Source organism: Protopterus annectens, chromosome 5.part0, assembly GCF_019279795.1.
Source record: "Protopterus annectens isolate FY-2018-M chromosome 5.part0, PAN1.0, whole genome shotgun sequence".
NCBI classification, from domain to species: domain Eukaryota; kingdom Metazoa; phylum Chordata; order Ceratodontiformes; family Protopteridae; genus Protopterus; species Protopterus annectens.
In genome coordinates this window covers 339537502-339564932 of record NC_056735.1, presented here as the reverse complement: position 1 = coordinate 339564932, position 27431 = coordinate 339537502, and the positions used below count along the sequence as shown (strand labels likewise).

Below are 27431 nucleotides of genomic sequence, written 5' to 3'. Positions count from 1 at the left end.
TATATATATATATATATATATATATATATATATATATATATATATATATATATATATATATATATATATATATAGGCAGTCCCCGGGTTATGGACATCCGACATGCGGACAACCCATAGATACAAACAGGCTGCCATAATGTCAGAAATAATGTGAAGAAAATTAAAATAATTAAAAGTTACCCATGTGCGTGTGTGTGTGTGTGTGTGTGTGTGTGTGTGTGTGTGTGTGTGTGTGTGTGTGTGTGTGTGTGTGAAAAAGTCCGTATATTTGGGGGTTGTTTTGGTATTTTAGTTGGCATGTTTGGAAGTAAGTCTTTTTGTCATGTCTAATTTGCTTTTTGGCCTGATTTCTGAGCTGTCGGTAGGTTGCGTAATTGTTGTTATTTTTGTCTTTGGTTCATAGGTTCATAGTTTCATAGGTGAGTACTAGGCTAATGGCCATAGAGCCAACAAAAGCCTAGCTCAAGAATACTCTCAGTCATCCTGTTGCCGGACGTTAGTTTCCTGTGCCCCTATTCAGTAAGGCTGTTGAAGTGATCCCCGGGGTGAATTTCCTGTTACCCATCCACTCATCAAGATTTTTCTTGAAGAGGGCTAGTGAAGTGCTCTGCTTGATACGAATGGGAGAGTCTATTCCAGATTATGGGAAGTCTCTGGGTTAGGAACCTGTCTCTCCAACAGGTTCCGTTTATTGTGGTGATGAGGCTGAGGACTTTGAAGTGTGTGGTGCGGAGGGATGGAGATTTTTTCAGATGAAGCATATCTAGCAACACTGGGTCAAATATGGTTTTGTATGCCAAGCAGAGCTCGCCTCTAAGTAGGCGATATAAGACAGAGTAAAGCTGTAATTTTTTGTCTCTGTCTGTATAGGGCATGTGTTTGAGCCCTAGGATCCTCTGTGAGGAATTTTTGTGGCCTCTCCAGTTGTTCTAGGTGTTTAGTGAGGTGCATGCCAAATGGGGCATTGTACTCAATAATCGGTCTAATGAGGGATGAGTAGAGAGGAATTATGACTTCTTTCCTTCTGGATGAGAAACCTTTTGTAATGAGATGTGCCACATAGAAGGACTTTCTAACTACAGTGGCAACTTGGTTGTCAAAGGAGAGGTTGGTATCCACCTGTGTCCCTAGATTTCTTATCACACTTTGGGAGTTGAATGGGCTACTGTCGATATGGTAGTTTGTGGGCACCGTGTTTTTCCTCAAGGGGATGATGATGCACTTTTTAGCATTGAGTTTAAGACCATGGTTCTGGCACCAGTCACTGGTGTCTGTGAGGCCTTTTTGTAGGATGTCGACATCAGCTTGAGAGTCAATAATAGCTCCCAGTTTGCAGCCATCCGCAAATTTGGTTAACCAGAGTCCCTTGGTGTTGGCCTGAACTACAGAGAAGTAGATATAAAACAGGAGAGCACCCAGGACAGATCCCTGTGGGACTCCCACTTGTAACTGCCCGGTAGTTGGATTTGGAGGCTGCTACTTTCGCCCTGAGGGTTCTGTCCATGAGCCAGTTGGCAACCCATCTTATGACGTAGGGGTTTATGCCTAGGTTAGTGAGTCTGTCAATGATCCCTGATTGGGGGATGGTGTCGAAGGCCTTGGCTAGATCAAGGTAGACTGTATGGACTACCCTGCCTTCATCGACCGCTCTGGTGACAGATTCAAAGAAGTCTATCAGGTTGAGCAGGCATGATCTGCCTTTCACAAACCCAAACTGCGAGGGGTCCAGGGTTTGAAGGTTCCCTATATCCCTATTTATGAGGTCCATAATGATGCACTCCATGGCCTTACAGATCAGACTCATCAGGCTGATGGGGTGGTAATTTCCAGGGTCAGTAGTAGCTCCCCCTTTGTGGAGTGGAATGACTGTAGCGGTGCGCCATACAGTGGGAACAAAGCCTGACGTGAGGCTGTGGTTGAACAAGGCAATAGCGAGACCAGGTTTTGTTCTGCTGTTTAAGTAGGAGAATAGTCTCTTTAGATAAGTAGGGAAGTTGTTTGGATTTGAAGCAAATTTTCCTGAAAGGAACAAGATTATTTAGAATTTGCAGGAAAGCACTATTAAGTACTGAGCTGCAAGATCCAATTGTCGGGTTTTCAGAGGTGACCAGTCGCATTCACTTAAAAAGGTGTTAAATAGTGAGGGGGAGAACTGTTTTTTATTATGTATATATTGACATGTAATGTTATTTATACCCTGTGTACGTTTTATGATAAGGTAGATGGGGTGGTGGTCACTAAGTGAATCAGGGAGGCAACCTGTGTCACAGTTATTATTGGATTTATTTGTTAAGATCCAGTCAAGTACAGAATGCTTATTTGTGACCTTATCTATGCGTGTAGGTTGAGAAATATTTTGGGTAAAGGCATAAAGGTTGATAAAGTTGGTAGGGGAGTCAAAAGTAACAGGTAAACCATTCAAGATTAAAGTCACCAAGAATTATAGCCTCTTGAGAAAAATTGGAGGATGCCCATTCTAGGATGTTTTCAATGTGTGAGAGGTTATTAGTGAGTGGGAGATAGATAGCTATTAAGAGAATAGATTTGTGGGTGTTAATATGTAAGCATGTTGGTAAGATTTCAGCTTTATGAAGCTGAGGTGATGGGGTGGAGAGCTGAGCTAAGTTGAGATGGTCCTTATACATTATGGCAATACCACCACCACATTTGGATACTCTATCCTTTCTGATAAGAAAATAGCCAGGAGGAAGTAATTCCTCAGTTTTTATATGTGGCTTGAGTCAGATTTCAGGAATTACGTCTTTGTCTGGGAATTATAACGCAAGGCCAGCATGGAATTCTTGTACTTTATTGAGAAGGTTTCTAAGATTGAAATGTATTACGAGTAGGTCTGAGCTAGATGATTTGAGTGGTGTGATGACACAGTTAGTACTGGTAGAGTTTGGAGGATGAGTTGGTTCGGTAGTAGTGGAGTGAGTGGGGCCTGGGTTTGGGTGTATGTCAGATTGGAGATTAATAAGGGTGAGCCAGTGGAGCATGAAATATTTTAGCTTGGAGAAAAGTTTGTGTTGTTCCTGAAAGGAACGTAAGGGGCTATGGGTGTGATAGTATTTAGGTGGGAAATATATAGAATTAAAATTATTACATAAATGAGGAGAAATGTGCACTGTATCTCTATTATCACAGAGGGTCAATAAAGTAGGCAGAATTGGAGAGTGGTAGGACAAGAGATGATTGGAGTGATAGGAGGTCAAATACAAGGTTAGAATTAGTAAGAGTAATACGGTTGTGATGGAGAGGACTGGTTTGAGTAAGGCCATGGTAAAGGATACTTCTTGGGCTACGAATACTAACATGGTGGGGTATTTGTAGGATGAGAGCTAAGTTAATATGCATGAAGCTAAATTAAGAGAGTACAGATGGGTGAAGCAAATTAAATTGAGGCTATATCAGTAGGAGTATATGGGAGGATATGATCTATTAGTTAGTGAAAGAAGGGAGGTACTGAAATGTGATTTATCGATCGGGTGTGTAAGGTCATGTGGGGAGTGGTTTGAATAGGTATAAATCAAATGAAAAAGAGTGAGTGGGAGGGAATGAGGATAGGGTAGGGGAGTGAAGTGAGCCCGAGCATAGCTAGGGCAAACAGAGCAGGGCTACACTGGGCTACGAGCTGCAGAGATAGCGTAATAAACAAACAATCAGTAAGTGTTATATAAGAAAGGGAAAAAAGAGGCTGAGAAGGTAGGTAAGTAAAGGAGCAATACCCAAAGAGAAAATATCTGATATGAAGTAGTGTAGAGGCTCTGTTAAAGAAGAAAAAGGGGATAAAACAGAGATACAGAAAAAAAAATCACAAGGACATGCAGGAGGGTAAGGGGAGTGGAGGCTATGGAACAGTGAGTCAAAGGGGGTTAGATAGTGGAGAACAAACAAGTAAGGGCTGGAAGAGAAATTAAAAGGTTAGAGAAAAGACAGTAGCAAAAGAAAAAGAAAAAAAATGGTTGGGTGGACTGAGGGCCACTACTGTGAGCAAGGCGGGTGAAAACAAAAGAAAGGAAAATATATAGTAAATGGGCTATGGAAGAGGTGAAAACAAAAGAAAGGAAAATATATAGTAAATGGGCTATGGGAGAGAAATTGTTTTGAGTGGAGTGGGTGTCTGGCATTCCTAACACTGCATATGTATCCCTCCAAGATGGGGCTATTTCTTCCAAATGAAATAGGATCACCTCTTGATGGGGGCAGATCATTTCTCAAAATATCCATACACAGGATGAAAAACACTATTATTACAACCATTATTAATGTTCTGAAAAGTATACTTCTGAAACATGAAATACCACATACACTGATTTCTAAGAACAGTCCACATTTTATGCATCAATTCAAATGGTTTGTGCATGCATGGGAATACAGGTACAATATTACAGGTTCAAGATTATCTGCAAAGTAACTGTCAAATTCAAATAATGATTCAAACAACTGAGTACATATACCAAGGTGGGAGTTTGTTATTTAGCTATACTGGGGTGAAGTACCGGATTATTACCTGCCACAACTGTTGATGAGTAAAACACTAATAAGTAAACTTTGAGTAGGTGCTTCTTTGTTAATATTTGAGAATCACATTAATGTTAATGTTATTCAACTTCAACAAAGAAAACCAGGCCAAACAAAATAGTTCTTATGATAAGCATACTAAAATGTTGCCTGTTTTGGAAAAAGAGGATAGAGTGAGAGTGCATATTCCAAGAAATGTCTTGGGTTAATTCTGAAGTTGTTGAACTGGCAGAAGCACCTGAACTAGACCATATTATGTTTTAAGGAAGACCTTCAGATCAACAGAAAAAATAGCAAACACCTGTACTGAACAAGTTCAAGATTAACATTATTGAGAAGGGAACCAACGAAGCCCATGTACATACAACCCTCTCAGGGAATGATGAACCAGGTTGCTTGGGCACAGGCTTCATCATTTCCTACTAACCAAGTCAAAATGCAAAAATGCGCAGCTAAGTGTTAAACCTTCATAAATGCACTACAAAAGGAACTTTTGGAGGAAAAATACAACATACCAATTTATCTGACCACTGTGAATGTCTGATCAAATGACTTTTTGTGGGGAACTGGTTATTTATAATGCAACAACGCTGCAGACTGTGACATCATGCATACTTTAAAACAAACTTCAGATCTACAGTAATTTAACAACTTTGGAAATCTCATATTTTAACTAATGAAACCTGCAGACAATGAAATACAAGACTCAAGTAACAAAAAACGCCCACCTGCCTTATCAGTCTGCCCTTATTTCCATCCACCAGAAAAAAAAAAGTGTAATGACTACTAACCAGAAACATGTCCTTTCCCACCTCTCATTAGCACTGTACATCTTTTCTGTGTCTGGAGTGACCCCTTGTTCTTCTACATATCGCAACATGAAACATGAATTATGGGTTCAGTTAGTGTCTGAGGTACATGCAGAGTTCTTTCATGCTGGCCCTTGACAAGACATGAAACAGGGATTCAATATTGAGGTACCTGACAACTCACTTTCCTTCAAACCACTTTAAAGATATTCAGCTGTGTTAGTATTGCTTCCTGTGGCTTTTGGTGTAGACCATGTACTTCTTCATTTGGCCTGTTCTAGACTGCTTGCATCCTGCTTGTGAAGATGGAGAAATACTCAAAATGAGGTCAGGCTAACTGCAAAAGAATAACTTCACTTTTACTACCGGCAAACTATGGATTCTTAGCTCGCTATAATTAAGTAGGTTTGGTTACTTTTGCTCTAGTCCTGACTGAATTTCAAGCTCAGCAGGGAGCATCTGGCAAATGAGAGAGGTTTGCAAAATGTAGATCAATTCTGTATTTTGTAGTTTACATACAATAAATGTTAACTGGCTAAACAATGCATCCGCAAACAATGACTGATCACATCCCTACAGCCAGTCATGGCTCATGCTGTTGCATCCACTTCATAAACTCATTTTAAAGATGGGACATGGTACTTCCTAGGTAGATGGAGCAGGTCATGTACTTTTTGTAAAGGCAATGCACCAGTATGGTCATTCAGTACAGAGATGGACAAGTTACTGTCAGAATGGCTGAAATACAGATACTGAGATATATTAAATTTTAAAAGCATGAGTGTGTCAGCATGCAAGTCTGAGGGCACAAGTTACAGGGCACAGCACAATAAAAGGATACATGACATGCTGGTGGTCAAATATGGTATTTATCTGAGGCCAGAAATTAGGTATCTCAGATCTAGAGATTGACAAGGATCGGTAAATGGTTTTATACTGGCAGTCTTTGTTCTTCCTTTTTCCTAATACCAAACTGTTATAGCAAATCAAAAATGTTATTATTCAAAATCCTACATTCCTCATGTCATACAGAGTTCCCTGTTAAACAATCAACTCTGTCCTCTCCTCTCTTGTTCCTCTTCATCTGGAACCCACTTACTCTCTGCCTCACTATAATTTAAGGCATAGACAAAAGCTCAGCCCAAACCCATAGCTTCTGCTTCCTCCTTTCCGATTCAGACCTCACATGATTTGTACTTTATTTTAACAAGGATTGCCATCTGCAGTGATATGTTGCCTACAGTAGAGCTATTATTACATATTTACTTATTGCAGCTAATTATGTGTTACTTATGATACATGAAACATGCACACATATCAAAACCAAACCTGGGAACAATCCTTAAGTCGGAGTACTTTCATGAATTAAAGATTAAATAAATACAAATATGGTAAATGCTGGCTAGACTATAACAGCTATTCACTCAAACGCACAGTCAAAATGTTCTCCTAAATAACAAGTAGTCAGTTCTCTCACCTCTGCATTCTCTTTTATTCTGTGTTTCAGGTCTGCTGCAGTCCACAACAATTGCTTTATTTCATCAGAATTTAAATCTCTCAAAGTCAGTAGGTCACGACCTTTTAGGTTAACACTGTTGAGAACTGGCACTGACAACCTGTGCAACAACAGGAAGATAAAATGCAAACATGTCACGTTACACTGCCACTGAGAATCAGTAAATTACAAGTCAGCAAAATATGATGAAAACAGCAACATAGGGTGAGGTAGATATCACACCATGCATTTGTTGATTTATGACCCACCTGTGATAAAGAGTGCAATCTGAACATTCTTGCTGATTGTATCAATCCTAACCTTAATGTAACAATAAAAGCTGAACAGGTAGCTACTAGGCTAAAGGACTAACATTTTATCAGTCCTCACAAGTAGCTACAGGGCTGTCAGGAGATGAGTGCTGTAAAGCTTTTTTTAATTAATTTTTGACTTCAATATGAATATTAACATTGCTTTTTATAGTTAAAAAGAATTACCTTCACAATACTGAAATTGGTGAAGGCTATGCCAGAAACTATTAATAACACTACCATCTTTTTCATTGTAGGTTCTCTAAATCCATGCTGAGTGGGACAGAGTGAATGGCTGTTTAGTAGATGGGTCATCAGTTGTTTATAAAATCCTTTTCCACCAGCCACGCTATCCTTATTCAGTTACTCCTCCTGATATCATTTATTTGTTGGACTAAATTTAGAGCTCTGGCCCTACTGTTACCTAGACAGTTTGACTTATTGAGGTACATTTGACTTATTGAGGTACACGAGTTCTTGGACTTCTGGATCCCTTATAGCTCTATAAGAAAAGCAAAGATCACCCCTAAGGAGTCTATATGAAACTGAATACAGGGATACAGCCTCCAGTCTTTCTTGGTAGTTCAGATCTTGTAAGGCCCTGATCTTTTTAGTTATAAACCTTTGGGATCTTACCAGTTGCTTGAAATGCTTAATAAATTATCTCCCAAAGGGGGCGTTGTACTCAGTGATAGGTTTAATCAGTGCAGGGTAGAAGGAGGTGAGAACTTCTTTTGATCTGGAAGAAATACCTTTTGCTGTGAGTTGTTCAAGCTAACAGGATTTCCTAACCATTGTTGCAATGTGATGGTCAAACATAAGGCAACTGTCCACCCAAGTACCCAGGTCTCTCACAACATTTTCACTTTGAAGGGGTGTATTATCTATACTATTAGCTGGAGCTAGGGGATGCTTATCAAATGTTATAATGTTGCACTTTTTCACATTGAGCTTCTGCCGATTTTTAGTGCACCAGCTACTGACAAGTATAAGCTCCTGCTTGAGTGCACGTATGTCAGGAGGGGACTTGATGATGACTCCCAGCTTACGCTCATTCACAAATTTTGTTTCCCCACAGATCCTTATTTGATAATTGGAGATCTGAGAAGTACATGGTGACCAGCAGAGGTCCTAGCACAGATCCCCATGGAAACCCACTAGTCACCTTCATGCTTTCAGAGAATACACCCCCCCATTCATACTGTGCAAGACCTGTCTCTAAACCAGTTGGCTATCTATTTGACCACACCATATATGGATCAATTTGGAGCTCCTTCAACTTGCTTATTACATTTGCATGTACTATTGTATTAAATGCCTTGGTGAGGTCAAGGTATGCTATGTGGACAACTCATCCACAGTCTGCTGCTTGAGTAAACCTCCCAAGAGGTTTGCAAGACTCATTAGGCAGGATACACTCTTGACAAAGCCAAACTGCTGGGGATCCAGTCTGATAAGATATCACAGTTAACTAGGTCACTATTAATATATTCCATGCCTTTGCATGCAAGTCTCGTTAGGCCGATAGGCTTGGGATCTGTAGGCTTGGGATCTGTAGTGGGGTCACCCTTGTAGAGTGGAATCACAACAACTATGCACCACTGCTGTGGGACAAAGCCAGTCATTAGACTCATGTTGAAGAGTGGGTCTGACAATGCTTGATTAGTGCTATTAATTAGGCAAATGAATATGTTGTAAGGCCCTGTGGATGAAGTATTCTTCGTTTTTGGAAAGTGCCTTCATTTCGTGCTCTTTCGTGGTGGTTGGTGACTTGATTGCATCAGGGATAAGTGTGTTTGGAATAGATACCTCTAGGGTGAAGTTGCCACTAAATTTATTTGCTGCCAATATCCATTGGAATGGATATACATTGGTGTTATTTCTTATTTTTCTAACATAACTAAAGATATATTAGTAGTTTTCTTTGGCTTCTGTACTGAGTCTGAGTTCATGGGATGCCTTTGTTTTCTTATGTCCTGTTTTAGTTCCTCATCTAGCTGTTTGATGTTCTCCTTAATTTGGCAGTCATTTCTTCTGCAATATATGTTTAGCAGTTCTTTCCTTTATTACACAGTATAATAATGTGTGAGGACTACCACTCTAGTCTGCTGTTAAACCTGCTCATCTCTGTTTGAGACTGCCAATTTAATTCATTTGCCCATGTGAGAGTAGAACTTTTCTGCATAACTCTTTGCAGTATTAACATTATGGGTGATACCACTGTACTCTAATTTAGAAGATTTCAACATTTGAAGTCCTTGAATTCTATGATACTTGCCACTAATGATTTGGGGATTTTGATGAAAAAGGTTACTGGTTTTTGATCTGACTTGATCAGGGAGGGAGATACCTTGGGGACAGTACATACAGATGCTAACTTTGTTATGATTATGTTGATCTGACTTGATCAGGGAGGGAGATATCTTGGGGACACTACATACAGATGCTAACTTTGTTATGATTATGTTGATCTGACTTGATCGGGGAGGGAGATACCTTGGGGACGGCACATACAGATGCTAACTTGGTTATGATTATGTGACATACAGTCTGTTCTCTAGCAGGTTTATTACCTGCTCCAGGGAATTTTTGTTTATAAAATGTAAGAATTGTTGTGCATATCCTACCTTGTTGGTATAGGTCCCCCAGTGAATCATTAGGTAGTTGAAAATCACCTAGGATAACAGAGTTCCTATTTATGGGGAGTTCATCAAAAATATGCATTAAACCAGGGTCTCATCTGCTTGAGATGGTGGTAGCTCATGTGGGTATAAAAGATCCTATCGCACCTATTAAAAAGAACTGGGATTCTTTATTTAACGTATTAAAAAAAATTTACATATTTACAAAATGTACTTAGTTGCAAACAGATATATACACATTCCTATTTTTACATTATTCATAATTTTTATAACACCCTCATTGTTACCCTTCCATAACTGATCCCCCCAACTCATCCATAATCTAATTTTTCACAATACATCTGTCAAAATCCATTTCCCATTAAACAAAATTTCATTCAGTCTTTCATTCCAAATAACCCACATTACATAAAATAAATTCCTTTTCTTTATTTTTAATTTTTATTTTGATTTTTCCAAAACAATAATCATTTAAACATTTAATGGTAGTACAAGCACAAAAAATATATACAAACTATTTACAATGTCCATAACAAAATTATGCATAAAAAAAAAATAATATTTTTCTAATAAATTTTGTAATTTCTGCCAAGCAATTAGTTGACTGATCACATTCTTTGTTTTCATTTTTATACCAAGTATTTAATTGTTACAAACTGATTTAGCTAAGCAAATAAATTTATTAAAAGATAGTAGCCTTTGTTTTCCAGTATTTAGTTATAGGTTCATAGATTCATACTAGGCTATCTGCCCTAGGGCATTTATAAGCCTAGCCAGAATGTGTTTGGCTTTCGCCACCCATTTTAAATTTATTTTGCTTTGCCTTTTTTCGAGGTTAGTATACTGTGCCTCTGTCTAACAGTGACACATAAGTGATACCCGGGGTAAACCTACGATCTCCCATCCACTCATCAAGATTCCTCTTGAAGAGAGTCAATGAGGGACTCTGCCTAACCTGGACTGGGATTTTATTCCAGAGTGAAAAGAGTCTCTGGGTTATGAATCTGTTCCTCCAGCATGTCCTATTTATTTCAGTGCTGAGGTTCAAGTCTCTCGAGCGTGTAGCTCGATGGGATTTGGATTTTCTGAGGTGCAGCATGTCCATTAATTCCGGGTTGGACATGGCTTTATATGTCAGGCACAAATCGCCTCTGAACAGGCGGTATGCCACTGAGTAGAGCTGGAGTTTCTTTAACCGGGCAGCATATGGCATCTGCTTGAGCCCTTTGATCCTCTTGGTGAGGTACTTTTGGGGTCTTTCCAGTTGCTGCAGGTGTCTGGTAAGGTACATCCCAAAAGGGGCATTGTACTCAATTATGGGCCTGATGTGGGATGAGTAAAGAGGCACGATGACCTCCCCTAATCTAGATGTGAATCCCTTCATGATTAGGTGGGCTATATAAAATGTTTTTCTAACCACTTTGGCGTGGTTGTCAAATGAGAGATTGCTATCAACTTGGGTCCCCAGGTCCCTAATTACTTCTTCTGTACTTAATGGATTACCACCTATGTGGTAATTTGTGGGCACTTTGTTTTTGCCAAAGGGGAGGACTATACACTTTTTGGCATTTAGCTTGAGGCCATGGCTCTGGTACCAGTTGTCTGTTTCTATGAGGCCCTTTTGGAGGATGCTTGTGTCGGCTGGAGAGTCGATTATGGCGCCCAGTTTGCAGTCATCTGCGAACTTGGTCAGCCACAGTCCTTCCGTGTTGGCCTGTACCTCCGAGAAATATATACCGAACAAGAGAGGTCCCAGGACTGAGCCTTGTGGGACACCACTTGTAACTGGTTTGGAGTCTGACATGGCTCCAGCAATTCTAACCATGTGGGTTCTGTCCTTGAGCCAGTTTGCAATCCATCTAGTGACATAGGGGTTTATATTTAAGCTGGTGAGCTTATCTATAATGCCCGAGTGGGGTATTGAATCGAAGGCTTTTGCGAGGTCCAGGTAGGCTGTGTGGACCACCTTCCCCTCGTCAATGGCCTTGGTGACTGTTTCAAAGAAATCAACCAGGTTTAAGAGGCAGTATCTGCCCTTAACAAAGCCGAACTGGGTAGGATCCAGTGTCTGTAGGTCCCCAATATCTTTATTTATGAGGTCCATGATGATCCTTTCCATAGCTTTGCAGACCAAGCTAGTCAGGCTTATGGGGCGATAGTTTCCAGGATCCGTTGAGGCACCACCTTTATGGAGAGGGACCACTGTTGCTGTACGCCACTCTTTGGGCACATATCCTGTAGTAAGGCTGAGATTGAACAGTAGTTTTATGTTTGTTTTAGCTCTTCTTGGAGTTCATGTAGGATGCAGCCCGGGACACCGTCTGGTCTCATTGATGCTGTGTTTTTTGCTTTGGAGAGGGCGGCTCTTACCTGAGCATCTGAGATGTCAGGGGGGCAGCACTCTGCTGAGATAGATATTTGCCCTTTTGGTGGGGAGGGGGGGAGAAGTTTGCGCTGAACCTGTCAGCTAGGATGTTGGCAATGTCTGTGGGTTTGGTGTATTTTTTGTCATTTTGGACTAATTCTAAGCATATCTGGGAATTACCACCCAGGTTCCTAACATAACTAAAGAAAGCCTTGTGATTATCCTTAGTGTCCTGTGCAATTTTTCTCTTGAAGCTGTCCTTAGACAATTTTATGAGTGCCCGTAGTTTTTTGCTAATACTGATCAGTGATGCCTTCCCTTTTTGGGATTTTGCTCTATCATTTAGTAGCTTCCTCCTTCAATTGTATATTTTGATTATGGCTGGGGTCCACCAGACAGGATGTCTGCCTTTGGAGGATTGGGTCTTGGTTTTATTTGGGATCGCATGATCCATGCATTCCTGAAGGTGTTCATAGAATGCGTTTATAAAGGATTCTGCAGTCTGGGCCATATTTTCCACAGGCCCGGGGGCTTTGAAGGATTCCACCTCGGTTTTGAGGAGTGTGAAATTTGCTTTAGAGAAGTTTTTCACTGTGGTTTTCTGGGCAGGGGGTGGGGTCGGGATGTGAATATCCAGTGAGATTAGTTTATGGTCTGATCTTACCTGTGAGGGATACACTTCTGGTCTGGAGCATAGAGTCCCCATGTTGGTGATGATCAGGTCCAGTATGTTTTCCCCTCTTGTGGAAGTGGTAACAAGTTGTTCCATAGCATTTGAGTTTATAAATTCTAGGAACCTTTGGGCTATGGTGATGGAGCTAGAGTAATGCTCCCAGTCTATGTTTGGGTAGTTGAAGTTGCCCAATATAATGGTGTTTGGAGAGACCTTCATATTTTCCAGTGTTTTCAGGAAGGCCGAGTGGGGTTCCTGGGTTTGGGAGGGTGGTCTGTAGCAGGCTATAAACTGGAAGGCAGTTTTACCCACTGTTAGTTGCACATGGATAGTCTCTGATGCTTCGTGCATTGCCACCAACCTGGAGGTGTGGGTATCTTTGATGAATATCGATACTCCCCCTCCTTTTGTGGTTCGGTCCAAGTTTTGGGGCCGAAAAGCATGGTATGAGGTATAACCTGGTAGTGCTGGGGTGCTCTCGGGAGCCCTGAACCAGGTTTCTGTTACTGCACAGATATCGATATTCTCCATGCTAAGGAGAGTTTCGAGTGGTGCATCTTGAGGTTTAGACTTCTGGTGTTGAGTAGCATTACTCTTAGTTTCTTATCCCTTGTGATACCTATGGAGGTGGGTTTGTCTTTTGAGCCTTGCCTAAAAAGGCACTATGGAGGTAGCAAGAGCCTTTGCCAATATCCGAAGCCCAGGGTGACAGGTGCAAGCCGTTCCTAGTGAAGCATCGTGGCTTGTCGAGCATATCATCCCAAGCTGACAGGCATTGGATCCCCTTTGAATGACACCAGTACTTAAGCCAATTGTTGAAATTGATCATCTTGTCTTCATATTGTGGCATCATTCTTGGTGAGGGTAAGATGCTACTCAAAGTCAGGGTCATTCCGGCCTGGGCTACATGCTCAGAGAGCTCCTCTATGTCTCTTTTCATGTAGTCCAGGGAGGTACGTCTCAGGTCATTCACACCAGCATGGACAATGACTGAGTCATATTTGTACTTGCCTTGGAGTGACCTGAGTGCTTGTGTTATGTGGCGGATCCTAGCGCCCGACAGGCTGCTCACCGTGACCATCTCCTTGTTCAGCCTGGTGAGCGGGACGTCAGTGTGCCTGACGATAGAGTCACCTATTACAAGTGTATCAGGTGTGTTGTTTAGTCTTAAGGGCTGTGACTGTTCGGCACACTGGCTTTGTGAGATATGTGTTGCATGTGTTTTGTTTTGGGGTAGCGGTTGCTTGGGTGTCTGCTTTGGAGGTCTCTGCTGCTTAGGCAGATCTTTATTTAGATCACAAACAACTATGAAGAGTATTCAGGCCGAAGCCAAAAAAACAATGCCAGTTCCTTTTGAAAATTTAATACAGCTTAGCGCCTCGGCATAATAGCCTTCAATGAACATAAATTACAAAACACACCCACTCATATAAATACCTCAATCAATTAAACAATCATGTTAAATTAATCAATTATATATACACAAGAAATTTTAAAGGTACCATATACTATATAATACCATGTATATAAAAAACTACATACATTTAAGAAATTACAATAAACTTTTCCAATTCATTTCTAAATTTAGACCATTAGGTGACATAGTATTATATTTTAATATGTAGATAGCTTCCTTATACAATAAAACATTTTTTATTAATCTATCGTCACCTTTTTTAACTAATACTTTTTCAAGAACACAACATTCAAAAACATCTACACTACCACTATGTACCTCTATAAAATGAGAAGCAATTGGACTTTCTAACATACCTCTTTTTATATCCCTAATATGTTCTTGCATTCTCGTTTTGAATTTTCTTTTTGTTTCTCCTATATAATAGAGCTTACATGGACATTTAATACAATAAATAATACCTACAGAATTACATGAAAAAGCATTGTTTGGTTTATCTTTATTTATGAGGTCCATGATGATCCTTTCCATAGCTTTGCAGACCAAGCTAGTCAGGCTTATGGGGCGATAGTTTCCAGGATCCGTTGAGGCACCACCTTTATGGAGAGGGACCACTGTTGCTGTCACGCCACTCTTTGGGCACATATCCTGTAGTAAGGCTGAGATTGAACAGTAGTTTTATGTTTGTTTTAGCTCTTCTTGGAGTTCATGTAGGATGCAGCCCGGGACACCGTCTGGTCTCACTGATGCTGTGTTTTTTGCTTTGGAGAGGGCGGCTCTTACCTGAGCATCTGAGATGTCAGGGGCAGCACTCTGCTGGGATAGATATTGCCCTTTTGGTGGGGAGGAGAAGTTTAGCTGAACCTGTCAGCTAGGATGTTGGCAATGTCTGTGGGTTTGGTGTATTTTTTGTCATTTTGGACTAATTCTGAGCATATCTGGGAATTACCACCCAGGTTCCTAACATAACTAAAGAAAGCCTTGTGATTATCCTTAGTGTCCTGTGCAATTTTTCTCTCGAAGCTGTCCTTAGACAATTTTATGAGTGCCCGTAGTTTTTTGCTAATACTGATCAGTGATGCCTTCCCTTTTTGGGATTTTGCTCTATCATTTAGTAGCTTCCTCCTTCAATTGTATATTTTGATTATGGCTGGGGTCCACCAGACAGGACGTTTGCCTTTGGAGGATTGGGTCTTGGTTTTATTTGGGATCGCATGATCCATGCATTCCCTGAAGGTGTTCATAGAATCGTTTATAAAGGATTCTGCAGTCTGGGCCGTATTTTCCACAGGCCCGGGGGCTTTGAAGGATTCCACCTCGGTTTTGAGGAGTGTGAAATTTGCTTTAGAGAAGTTTTTCACTGTGGTTTTCTGGGCAGGGGGTGGGGTCGGGATGTGAATATCCAGTGAGATTGGTTTGTGGTCTGATCTTACCTGTCAGTGATACACTTCTGGTCTGGAGCATAGAGTCCCCATGTTGGTGATGATCAGGTCCAGTATGTTTTCCCCTCTTGTGGGAGTGGTAACAAGTTGTTCCATAGCATTTGAGTTTATAAATTCTAGGAACCTTTGGGCTATGGTGATGGAGCTAGAGTAATGCTCCCAGTCTATGTTTGGGTAGTTGAAGTTGCCCAATATAATGGTGTTTGGAGAGACCTTCATATTTTCCAGTGTTTTCAGGAAGGCCGAGTGGGGTTCCTGGGTTTGGGAGGGTGGTCTGTAGCAGGCTATAAACTGGAAGGCAGTTTTACCCACTGTTAGTTGCACATGGATAGTCTCTGATGCTTCGTGCATTGCCACCAACCTGGAGGTGTGGGTATCTTTGATGAATATCAATACTCCCCCCTCCTTTTGTGGTTCGGTCCAAGTTTTGGGGCCGAAAAGCATGGTATGAGGTATAACCTGGTAGTGCTGGGGTGCTCTCGGGAGCCCTGAACCAGGTTTCTGTTACTGCACAGATATCGATATTCTCCATGCTAAGGAGAGTTTCGAGTGTGTGCATCTTGAGGTTTAGACTTCTGGTGTTGAGTAGCATTACTCTTAGTTTCTTATCCCTTGTGATACCTATGGAGGTGGGTTTGTCTTTTGAGCCTTGCCTAAAAGGCACTATGGAGGTAGCAAGAGCCTTTGCCAATATCCAGCCCAGGGTGACAGGTGCAAGCCGTTCCTAGCGAAGCATCGTGGCTTGTCGAGCATATCATCCCAAGCTGACAGGCATTGGATCCCCTTTGAATGACACCAGTACTTAAGCCAATTGTTGAAATTGATCATCTTGTCTTCATATTGTGGCATCATTCTTGGTGAGGGTAAGATGCTACTCAAAGTCAGGGTCATTCGGCCTGGGCTACATGCTCAGAGAGCTCCTCTATGTCTCTTTTCATGTAGTCAGGAGGTGCGTCTCAGGTCATTCACACCAGCATGGACAATGACTGAGTCATATTTGTACTTGCCTTGGAGTGACCTGAGTGCTTGTGTTATGTGGCGGATCCTAGCGCCCGACAGGCTGCTCACCGTGACCATCTCCTTGTTCAGCCTGGTGGCGGGACGTCAGTGTGCCTGGCGATAGAGTCACCTATTACAAGTGTATCAGGTGTGTTGTTTAGTCTTAAGGGCTGTGACTGTTCGCACACTGGCTTTGTGAGATATGTGTTGCACGTGTTTTGTTTTGGGGTAGCGGTTGCTTGGGTGTCTGCTTTGGAGGTCTCTGCTGCTTAGGCAGATCTTTATTTAGAGCCTCCGAGTATGTTTTTGTGTGATTATGTGTTTGGTTTGCTGTCGTGGTAGGTCTATATGAGACTGGAATTGTAGTGAGTGTGGTTTCCTTCTCCTCCTGACTGGTTATGCCAGTACTGAGTTGAGAGAGCTTAGCCTCCAGTTTGGCTATATGGTTGCATCTCTCACATGTGTTGGAATTTGTTGAGAGGAGGAGAGGGTTGTCTGTGTACATGAGGCATTTGTAACATTGCCTCAAGATTCCCAGATTCACCAGCTGGACTGGAGAGGAGATTGACAACTGACCTTTGGACATGCTAGAATAACATTGGGAATTCCTTTATAATTGAAAACAAGGGCCAGTGGGGAGTGAGGGTGTAGTGCTTTTAAATTTTTAGTGCTGACTTATATAATTGCTTTAGTGAGCAAGTGCCAGGTAACTTAAGTGCAATGTGTTACAGGTAACAAATGCAAAAATGACAAACAGTAACTTTCTTTCAAGTGAAACAAGGAAATAAGTACAGTAAGCAATGCAGATATCACTAGTGATCCACAGAAGCGCTGAGAAGCCGTGTATTAGGTGGAATTAGCGTTCCAGGGAAATAACAAGCAAACAAACAACAAGCATATAAACAAAGCTAGATTCAGCAGGCCTGGATCTAGTATATGCTACAGCAAACAAGGTGTACCAATTTCAGTAAGATACAGTTCAAATATTCAGGCACTATAAACCTTTAACCAGAAATTCCCAGCTCAGAAGGGCAGAGTCCAGCCTCTTCTCCCACAAGAGTGCAGACCACTGGTTTTCCTTGCTGTGGCTAAAATTACTCCAAAGAGGAATTTGTGATACTGGGATAACTTCTGGTAAAGGTGCCTTAAATAATATGAGGGAATCTGTGATGACACAATTATCCGACCACAATGCTTTACAAAAATTTCTGACATCTGTCTAGAAGGAGAGAGCTATTCTGGAGTCAATAATCATATGTTGTCAATCAACATAAAATAAATTATCTACTCTTCTAATGCATTCTTTCTTCTTATTCTTGTAATATCTATAGATAAATCACATTCAGACTTATATTGTTTGTCATTCATAGTCTCAAAAATTTTGTTCGCACAACTTCTTCCAGTTTCACCACTCTTACTTTTCAAAAAAATATAAAAAAAAACATGCCCGGTTAACTCTTCCTCCTCACAAAATAAACATGATCTTTCAACTTTCTTTTAATATGGTATATTCCCCTTTACTGGCAACTTATTTATTACCAGTCTCCATAGGAAATCTTGACACTCTACTACCTTGATGTACCATTTTTTTTCCATACTTTAAAGGCTATAATCACTTCTTCTGGTAAACTGTCCCACAGATTTACAGAATAATATTGTTTCATCACATCATTATACCATATCCTTCTATTTTTTTCCTTGATCGTTTTTAATTTCTTTATTTACATTCTCCTATACTCATCTTCCAGAAATTTTTGTACTTGTATTTTAAAATTTTCACTACTAATTTCTCATTCTCTTCCTTTACCCACTTTAATACTCTATACAAGTTTAAAGAAGCAGAATAAACAACTGAATTTAGTAACCCCAATCCCTTTCACCTTCACTCATATTCAACACACAACAAAGAGCAAGTCCCCTGATGCCACAGCTAGATTTGCCATAGTTGCAGCACTACCATCACTGCTGTCCCCTGAAAAGAGGCCACTGCCTAGTGAGGCTAACCCAGTTAACAAAGGATAAATAAAAAAAATAATAAATAAAAATATTTGGGAGTGTTGTGTGACTTTCTGGAGACATGGAGGGAGTTCTATAGCATACTATGATCTGTTAGCTGACCTTACTTAGCATGATTTTTATCTCTAGAAGCTCCTCTTTAGAGTCTGTAGGTATGTGTCTCAAGGTAATGTGGTCTCTCATAAATATGGATATGCCACCACAGTTTCCATCGGGTCTTAGTGAGTGGTAAGAACAAAACCCAAGGAATCGAATCAGTGCTACACGTGCTCTCTACTCTGTGCTATTAATGAAATATTCATCTGTGTTTCCCAAATATACAGATGTTACATATCTGTATACAACAACACATTTTATTTAGTTTGATGCTTTTCAGATAGCAAAAGTTGGAAAGGGGTCACCAACAGTGTATGTCATTATGCCGACTACTGTTGCACTACTGGATGCTGAAGATGGGATCCAATCTAAAGCCGTTTCTTTCTGATCAGTCTGTACTCCACAGGTTAGTAAAAGCAGCCAAACAAGGCCAAGTAAGATGACAGAATAGGTCTTTAACATAGGCCCAGTCTGGCTTGATATTAGAGGGTGGCCACTAGAGGGAACCTTCCACTTAAGAAAGACTACATTTTTTTTTTGGTTTTAAAACAGTAGATAAACAAATCAATTATAAAACAAATAAATATTTACATAGGTCCACAGCTGATCAGTAAATCAAAGTAAATCAAGCAAGAAAAATAATACATTTGGGTAGTTCTCAAAGACAGACTGCAAAGCAGCACAGCTCACAGAAAAAATACAGTTGTGTAAAATCTTACTCTAACAGTAGATCTCCTTGCCTTCACCACTGCAGTATTCATAACTCATGGTAGTGAAGCATGTTGTCCAGCCAGTTTACCAAAGCCTACCGTTGCTTTAAGGTATGCTGAATATCACATAAACACTCCTCGCGTAGTATAGGGGACAAAGGTGACATTCAGGCGTACCATCCTCAGAACTGATTGCCCCAGAAGGAATAGTAGTCCAAGGAAAACCAAAGAGAACCTGCACATCCAGGAAGGAAAAAAAAGACTTGGGGGATGGAGGGAGGGAGTAAATACTGCTGCTGCTGTGAAGGCAAGGACATCTATTGTCATGGTAGGATTTCACACATCTGTACTACATCCTTACATTCACTGCTGCAGTATTCATTACGTATGGGTGAGTGCCAAAGCTCAAGAAAAAACTTGGGAGGAGGAAGCAGCAGTAGAGCCCTCTAAGAAGCCATGAGGAATGGCATTCATAAAACCAGCTTTAGCTCTGCAGATACCATCTAACTTGTAGTGTTTGGTAAACTTCCAGGTAACGTGCTTCAAGAATAGAATTAGTATCTGAGCCCTTGAAAAAAGCACCAGAACAAGCCACAGCTCTAGCAGAATGACCCTTTACAGAAGAAGGAAGTCTCTCGCCATGAAAAGTGTAACAAAAGAAATAGCCTTTGAAATCCCAGTAGAAATAGCTAATCCTAAAGACCTAGGATGAAAGGAAACAAACAACTGCTCATATCTTCTGATAGTTTTAGTCTTATCCAAATAAAATCTGGGGTGTCTATGCACATCTAAGTTATGCAGCACCCTCTCACTGTCAGATTGCGGAGAGGGGAAAACAGTAGGCAAATTAATAGACTGTAACAACTCATTAACCACCTTGGGCATAAAAGAAGGATTAGTACTCAAGGACATCCTTTCCTCATGGAATATCAAAAAAGGTGGACAAGCCATAAGGGCTTGCAACTCAGACACCCGTCTGGCAGAAGTAAGAGCAAAACTGTCTTCCAAGAACAATGTTGCAAGGAAGCCGAAACAGCAGGCTCAAAAGGAAATGGAGTCAATTTCTCCAGAATGAAATTAAGATCCCAGGAAGGAGGAACAAGCTTCCTGAGAGGTCTAACATTAGGGTCTATGTTAAAACAATGAACGGAATAAATTTCAAATGCTCCGATGAGCGAAAACGCATATGATCGACATCGATATTGTGAGATTGCGATACAGTGAAGATCAGAAAATTTGCCCTTTCCTCACTGTAGTGCGATCTCAAAGTTAGAATATATTTTAAGGGGGGCCCACAATAATGATTTTGATAATATGAGCTTTCGCTCATCGGAGCGTTCAAAATTTATTCCGTTCGTTGTTTTAACATAGACCCTAACATTAAGGACTCCTTTAAGAAATTGCTTAGCCTCAAAACTAGAAGCTAACAGAGGAATTAAAGGCAGACAAGCAGAAAGAGCAGATAAGTGGGCCTTAATAGAAAAATAGGCCAAACCAGCATTGAGCAACTCACACAAATAAGAGAGAACCAAAGAAGCATCCACAGTAAGTGGGTCCAGGTTACGAGAGAGAGACACCAAATAGAAAACCTCTTCCATTAGGATAAGTAGGACTTCCGAGTACTAGGTTTCCTGGCCTCCTGCAGGACCTGCAGCACATCCTCAGAAAAAAGGAGTCTATGAGGAATCAAAACCCTATCACCAACAGTGTCAGTTGAAGCGTGGATAGGTGGGGATGGATGAGAGATCCCTTGTCTTGTGTGAGTAGATCCACCCTGTGGGGTAACTTGTGATGACTGCCCTTGGCTAGAAGGAACCAGTGTTGTTGTGGCCAAAAGGGAGTCACCAAGATTTTGGGAGCATCCTGTTGAATTTTGAACAGAACTCTCAGAATGAGAGAAAGGGGAGGGAGTGCATAAAGAAACATCCCCTTCCAAGAAAATGAGAGGGCATCCACCTTCCACACCAGAGGACCTGGGACTCTAGCACAAAACAGAGGAAGTTGTCTGTTCAGAGGGGAGGCAAAGAGATCTACTTGAGGAGTACCCCACTGGTGAACAATGTCCAGAAACACATCCCTGTGAAGCATCCATTTATGGGATTGAATGGAGGACCTGCTCAGTGTGTCTGCCACAATGTTCTGATCTGAAGGAATTTAAACTGCCCGAAGAGTCACTCAACACTTGACAGCCAGATCCCTTACCCGAAGTGCCAGCCAGCAAAGAAGGTAAGATCTTGATCCCCCATGTTTGTTGTTATACCACATAACTGTGGTATTGTCTGTGAATACCTTGAGAGGCCCGGAGAGAAAAGAGGATGAAAGGCCTGAACAGCTAACATAAGAGCTCTCATCTCTTTGACAATGATGTGTTCCTTCTGCTGATGAGGCGACCACACTCCCTGAGCCTTCAGGGGAGCCAAACATCACTTCCCATCCCACATCTGAAGCATTTGTAAACAGATCCTGAGAGGGAAGAGGAGTATGAAAATGGAGCCCTGGATTCAGAGTCAACTGCTGAATCCACCACAGAAGTTCCTTCTTGAGACAAGGGACAAGAGGAACTGTAAAGTCTAGAAGATGCATATGTTGAAGCCACACTGACTTCAGAAACCACTTGAACTTCCTCATGTGGAGTTTGGCCAAAAAGAGCATCGGAATGGGGGTAGCCATGAAACCTAGAGCTCTAAGAAACTTCCTGGTTGTAATGAAGGTCAGGGGAAGAAGAGTCTGAAAGTAAGAAATGACAGTTAAGGCATTTGGAGATGGCAGGGATGCCAGCATTGGCACCATCTGAATCCTGCAACCCAGAAATATATGATCCTGAGAAGGAGCCAGGGAAACTTTTTGAAGTTTATCATGAACCCCAGGCTCTGAAGAAGAGAAATAGTAAAATAAAGACTTTGAAAAAGGACCTCTGGTGAGGATACCTGAATCAGCAGGTCGTCCAAGTAAGGAAATATATGGATCCTTTGAAGAATGCAAAAAGCAATTACAGAAGCAAGGCATTTGGTGAACATCCTTGGGGCAGTAGAAAGGCCAAAGGACCAAGTACAGAACTGAAAATGCCAGGAAACAACAGAAAATTGCAAAAACTTCCTAAAAAGAGGATGGATTGGAATATGGAGATAAGCATCCTCGAGATTCAGAGACTCTAGAAAGGCCTGAGGGAGCAAGAGAGGAAACAGGGCCTGAAGGGACATCAGAAAGAAGGGCACCTTCGGAAAAGTGTTTAGATGAGCAAGGTCTAGAATTGGTCTCCAAGTACCCTCTTTTCTGAGCACTAGAATCATTCTTGAACAAAACCCCTTCCCCCTTTGGGACACAGGCAACTCTTGAATACTACCCTTAATACACGAGATCTTGAAGAAAATCTGGGAAAAAAAGTTGTTTCTGAAGAGGCTGAGGAATGCCCATAAAAGGAGGATGGGAAATCCACACCATGAAGTACCCCTGACAAATGACTGACAGAACCCAAGAATCCTGGGTGATTCAAAGCCAAACAGGGAGAGAAAGAGAAAGGTGAAGAGCAAGAGGAATGTGGCTGGGAATAGGTGGATAGTCAGACAGCACCAGGTTTGACAGGAAAGGAAGGCTTTTGAATCCCTGCAGTCTGAGTGGCCTTAGCAGAAGGAGCTCATTTACCACCTTTTTTACCTTTAGCCTCAGAGTAAAGGCCTGCCACTCACTTTGTGGATCCCTAGGAGCAGAAGAATCATATTTAGCTTTCTGTTTCTTTTTTAAGGGAAAATCTGTCCTAGAAAACTGAGAAGGCTCCGACGCAGGATGGTATTCCACCACCGTAGTAGGGAACTTCTTCCCTAAGATGAAACTGCGGAACCACCCTAGACCCCTTCCCCAAGAAGAAACTGTGGAACCACTCTATTCCCCTCGGAAACAATCAACTGTGGTTTCTTCTGAACGCCCGAAACAGATGCCTGCAAAGCCTCATCAGATGTGCTGTCCACCAGATCCTCACTGCCCTCTAACCCAGATGTAGCAGAGAAATCCGACAACACAGCCAGGCAAGTCTCCGAGTTTGTAACAACCTCGGGAGAAGCACCCAGCAGAGGCTGGACAGCAGAAGATTCCGGTCTTACCTTTTTCACCTTCTTCTTCCCTGACGGCTGACTGTCAGGGCAGGAAGTTCCATCCATAGTATCTTTAGCAAGAAGCTTAAGATGCTGGTTCTCAAGATATAATGAAAGGGAAGAAAGCCTACTATGAAGGGTTTTCAGGACAAATGCCCGAGAAATCAAACAAGACGTATGGTCATGAGAAGCTCCTAGGCAAAAAAAGCACTTATTGTGCCGGTCTTTATGGGGAATCTGTCTCCCACACTGGCATTTACCCCTCCAGGATGTCCCCCAAACAGCACAAAAAAAAATCAAGAAAAAGCAAAAAACCCCAAATGGATACATATTTGCAATGGTGAGGACTTCAGCAAACAGGCGTAATCATGGAATTCCAACATACAGAAAAAACAGCATAAAAACGGATGGAGGCAACCAGACCGATGGTTAGAGACAGCGTTCAGACTGGCGGCAAAGAGGTTCTGAGGATGGTACGCCTGAATGTCACCTTTATGCCCTATGCTACGCAAGGAATGTTTAGGTGACGTTCAGCGTACCTTAAAGCAATGGTAGACTTTGGTAGACTGGCCAGACGACGGACTTCATGGCAGGGAATTCCATAAGTTATGCATACTGTAGCAGTGAATATAAAGACATCAATTTACTCTGCAGAACTGTTAATGAAAAATACTAGTAGGCACAGTTCTTCACCAGAAATCTGATAAGCATATAGGTACGGGTATAAATGGGGCAGTAAGCTTTAAATATAACACAAGAACATTGATCAGATGGTTCGATATCTTTGTGTGTATGCACAGCATAGTTAAACTGAATGGCACTAAGTGATCTTCTCCAGTTCCAAAATTTGTGCTTACAAAGACACTGCACCTCTTTCTGGCTATCACACTGCTCTACTCAAGCATCAGCTTCTGCCCTTAGTTTTCCTCTGCTCAGTAACAGTACACACAGCCAAACTAATGGAGCAAACACTACTATTAGCACACTGTCTTGAGATGCGTTACTTATTTAACATCAACAGCAGAAAGCTACCACTGTTACTGTAAGCACATTAGTTACAATAAAAGACTGGCAGCTACTGGACTAGGTACACACCATAAACTAGAAAACCCACTAATCAAAAGCAGTATAATACCACAATGTTTGAAGTTGTGTGTGTGAGTTGGGGGGGGGGGGTGGATGAGCCAAACCTATGAGATAGTGATTCTACTTCCGGGTACTAGATGCAGGAAGCAAAGCATTTCACTATCTAATGACCAAAATCAAAATGATACAGTACAGATCAAAGTGATAATGGGAGGTATAATGTATCTACACAATACAATGCTGAATGCATGTTATTCCTCAAATTCAGAAATCATTTTTAAAAGTGGAACTACTTGTATTTAGATTGCACAATTTAGTGAGCAAACATAGCCACCATGGATTCAATTCATCAGGAAAATGGTAACACCATGAGAAGGGCACTAGAATTATTAAAAGGAGATACCAAATATGTCAAAAGTAGAGTTGAGGCTTCCTTAGATTATAACTAATATTACACAGAAACTAACTGCTCAGACTTAGACTCCCTTTTTATTTTTATTATTATTTTTTTAATTTTGCTTTAAAATTGCTTCTGTACAAGTTGCCTAGCTTCAGAGTATTGCACTAATTTTATTTCAAGTAGTTTGGAGTGGGGCTGTAGAAAATTATCAGGTGGGATAGGTTTGTTCCAACATCATGTTACAAGATGATTAACATGGCAGTGAGTCTGCAGCAAAGATGCATTCTGCCCCATACTGGTAACACAGAGGGATAAAGCCCTGACTAAGGCCCAGGTGACCAGAGTTCGATCAGTTGCCTGGGCACTTGATTGCACTGTCAGGAAAGGATGGGCAGCCAATGAAGAGCACAGCTGCAATCCCTTAAAATAGGGATGATAGTGCAGTGAGCATCCTGACAGTTGACCTGCAGCTCTCCAGGTCACTGACTGGTGGCAGCCTTCACTAGCAAGTGCAAAGGAATGTGCTCTCACTGAGGGAAGGTACTGTGAGACCCATGATGATTCAAGTAGTAGATGTTCGCAAATCCAAGGGCAGTGTTAGGGACTTAAATACTTTCACTGCCAAGATGTTGGCAAGAGCACAAACTTTCTGATGCATATATGACTCCCTCTATTGATGGTTCTCACCATAATGAAATTGGGGGGGGGGGGTGCCCACAGCTATCAAATGAATGGGTCCATGTTTAACAGGGGGAGGCATGATGGCAAGCAGGCAGAGGGTGAAAGCCCCTAACACCTGTCTTGGATCAGAAAACTGACAGCTATCGCATTCACAAGGTGGAAACAGGAGGCTATGTTGCAAGTTTCACGTGGAATACTGCAAATGCCCGAGTTAAACTTTGTATACTGTAAACCAAAGTTGAGAAAGAAAGGAATCCCATTTACATTTTCAGTGTATTTATCTTGTGATCTTATTTCACAAACTCAAGTAAAACCATTTATCCACTGACCAGAAGATGATTTCAAACACTGATATCAAAATCATTCTTCAAGGCAAAACTAGGGTCTCATAAATAGCAAGCAATGTTTGGATTAAAATGTGCATGCTATGATTGCATTACCATAATCTGACAGCAGAAAGACAAAGGGCTAATGCAGCCTGACTAGTACATAACTTAACTATCACCTTGCTCACTATATCCCATGCACTACACTTACTGTATGTGGCCACAAAGCCTCTGCAGAATTTATACCCACCACATATTCTGATGAGCTATTTCAAGAGTCCACGATTCTGTCTAAACTTAACACCTTCAACAATCAATACTGAAACATAACTAGACAGTTTACAATCGATGTCCCTTTCTTTTTTCTGTATTCTTCAGCTTTAGTTAATCCTTCCCCACTAATGGTTCAAGACTGTAAAACCCACATCATGCTCCCATCTGTTCAAATTTCTAAACTAGAAAGATTTAATGCACTAAGCCTGCTCGCGTGCCATTCTTTCAGCAATCGACCTTTATAATTTCTTTGTACTCATTCTTCTGGTTGCTCTGGTCTACTTGAGATGCTTGAGCTGGATTCTCACTTGTCAGTTTACAGACACAAGTTTCCCAGAGTTATGCATGTATTTGTACTGGGAGATCTATAGAGCAGCAAACCAGCCAGCTAGAGTTTTCTATGAGGTGGAGAAATTTTGAAGTCCAGACTGCTCCAGCACATGAAAACCTTCAGCATCTGAAGACCACAAATTAGATGATGGGAACTTTGCTGCTAAACTTGCCCTTATCATATTGTTGGCTCTACAAATCAGGAATCTATTTATTGACCAAAACACTGACAGTTTTCCCTGGAAGTTGAACCGGTCTGTTACATGGTGAACCGGTCTGTTACATGGTGTGATCTTGCTATTACTGACTATGACCTTCTTTATATACCTTCCAGTATGCATAACTCTACTTCTGTACTGTATCCTTGAGCAGAAAATATGGTCTTGGCTTGCTTGGAATAGGATCATAGCAGTTTACTATGCTAAGGGCCCTAGGGCCCCTTACATGCCTAGCCAAGTACAACCCCTGTTCCCAAGAATATCAATGCATGTAGCAGAACTAAGTCAACAACTACTACCCCTGTCCAAGACAAGAGGGACACAGATGAAACTTCCAGGGTGAGTTTATAGCTTCCCATCCAGTCATCCAAATTATGCTTAAACAGGGTCAGCGAGGGGCTCTGCTTCACCTGAATTGGAAGTTTGTTCCAGAGGAGAGGAAACCTCTGTGAGACATATATGTCTCTCCAGCAAGTCCTGTTGATGTTACATATGAGGCTGAGTTCTCTAGAGCAAGTGCATCTTATA

General features: G+C 41.3%; 1 protein-coding gene across 1 annotated transcript in view; it reads right to left on the bottom strand.

The window, feature by feature from the left end:
- The window catches only part of LOC122802616 (ornithine transcarbamylase, mitochondrial-like), a 426405-nt gene that overhangs the window by 379640 nt on the left and 19334 nt on the right, over positions 1 to 27431 (bottom strand). Inside the window, exon 2 of the mRNA XM_044072307.1 lies at positions 6813 to 6951. Coding sequence (XP_043928242.1) covers positions 6813 to 6951 — 139 coding nt within the window. The remainder of the gene's footprint in view (positions 1 to 6812; positions 6952 to 27431) is intronic.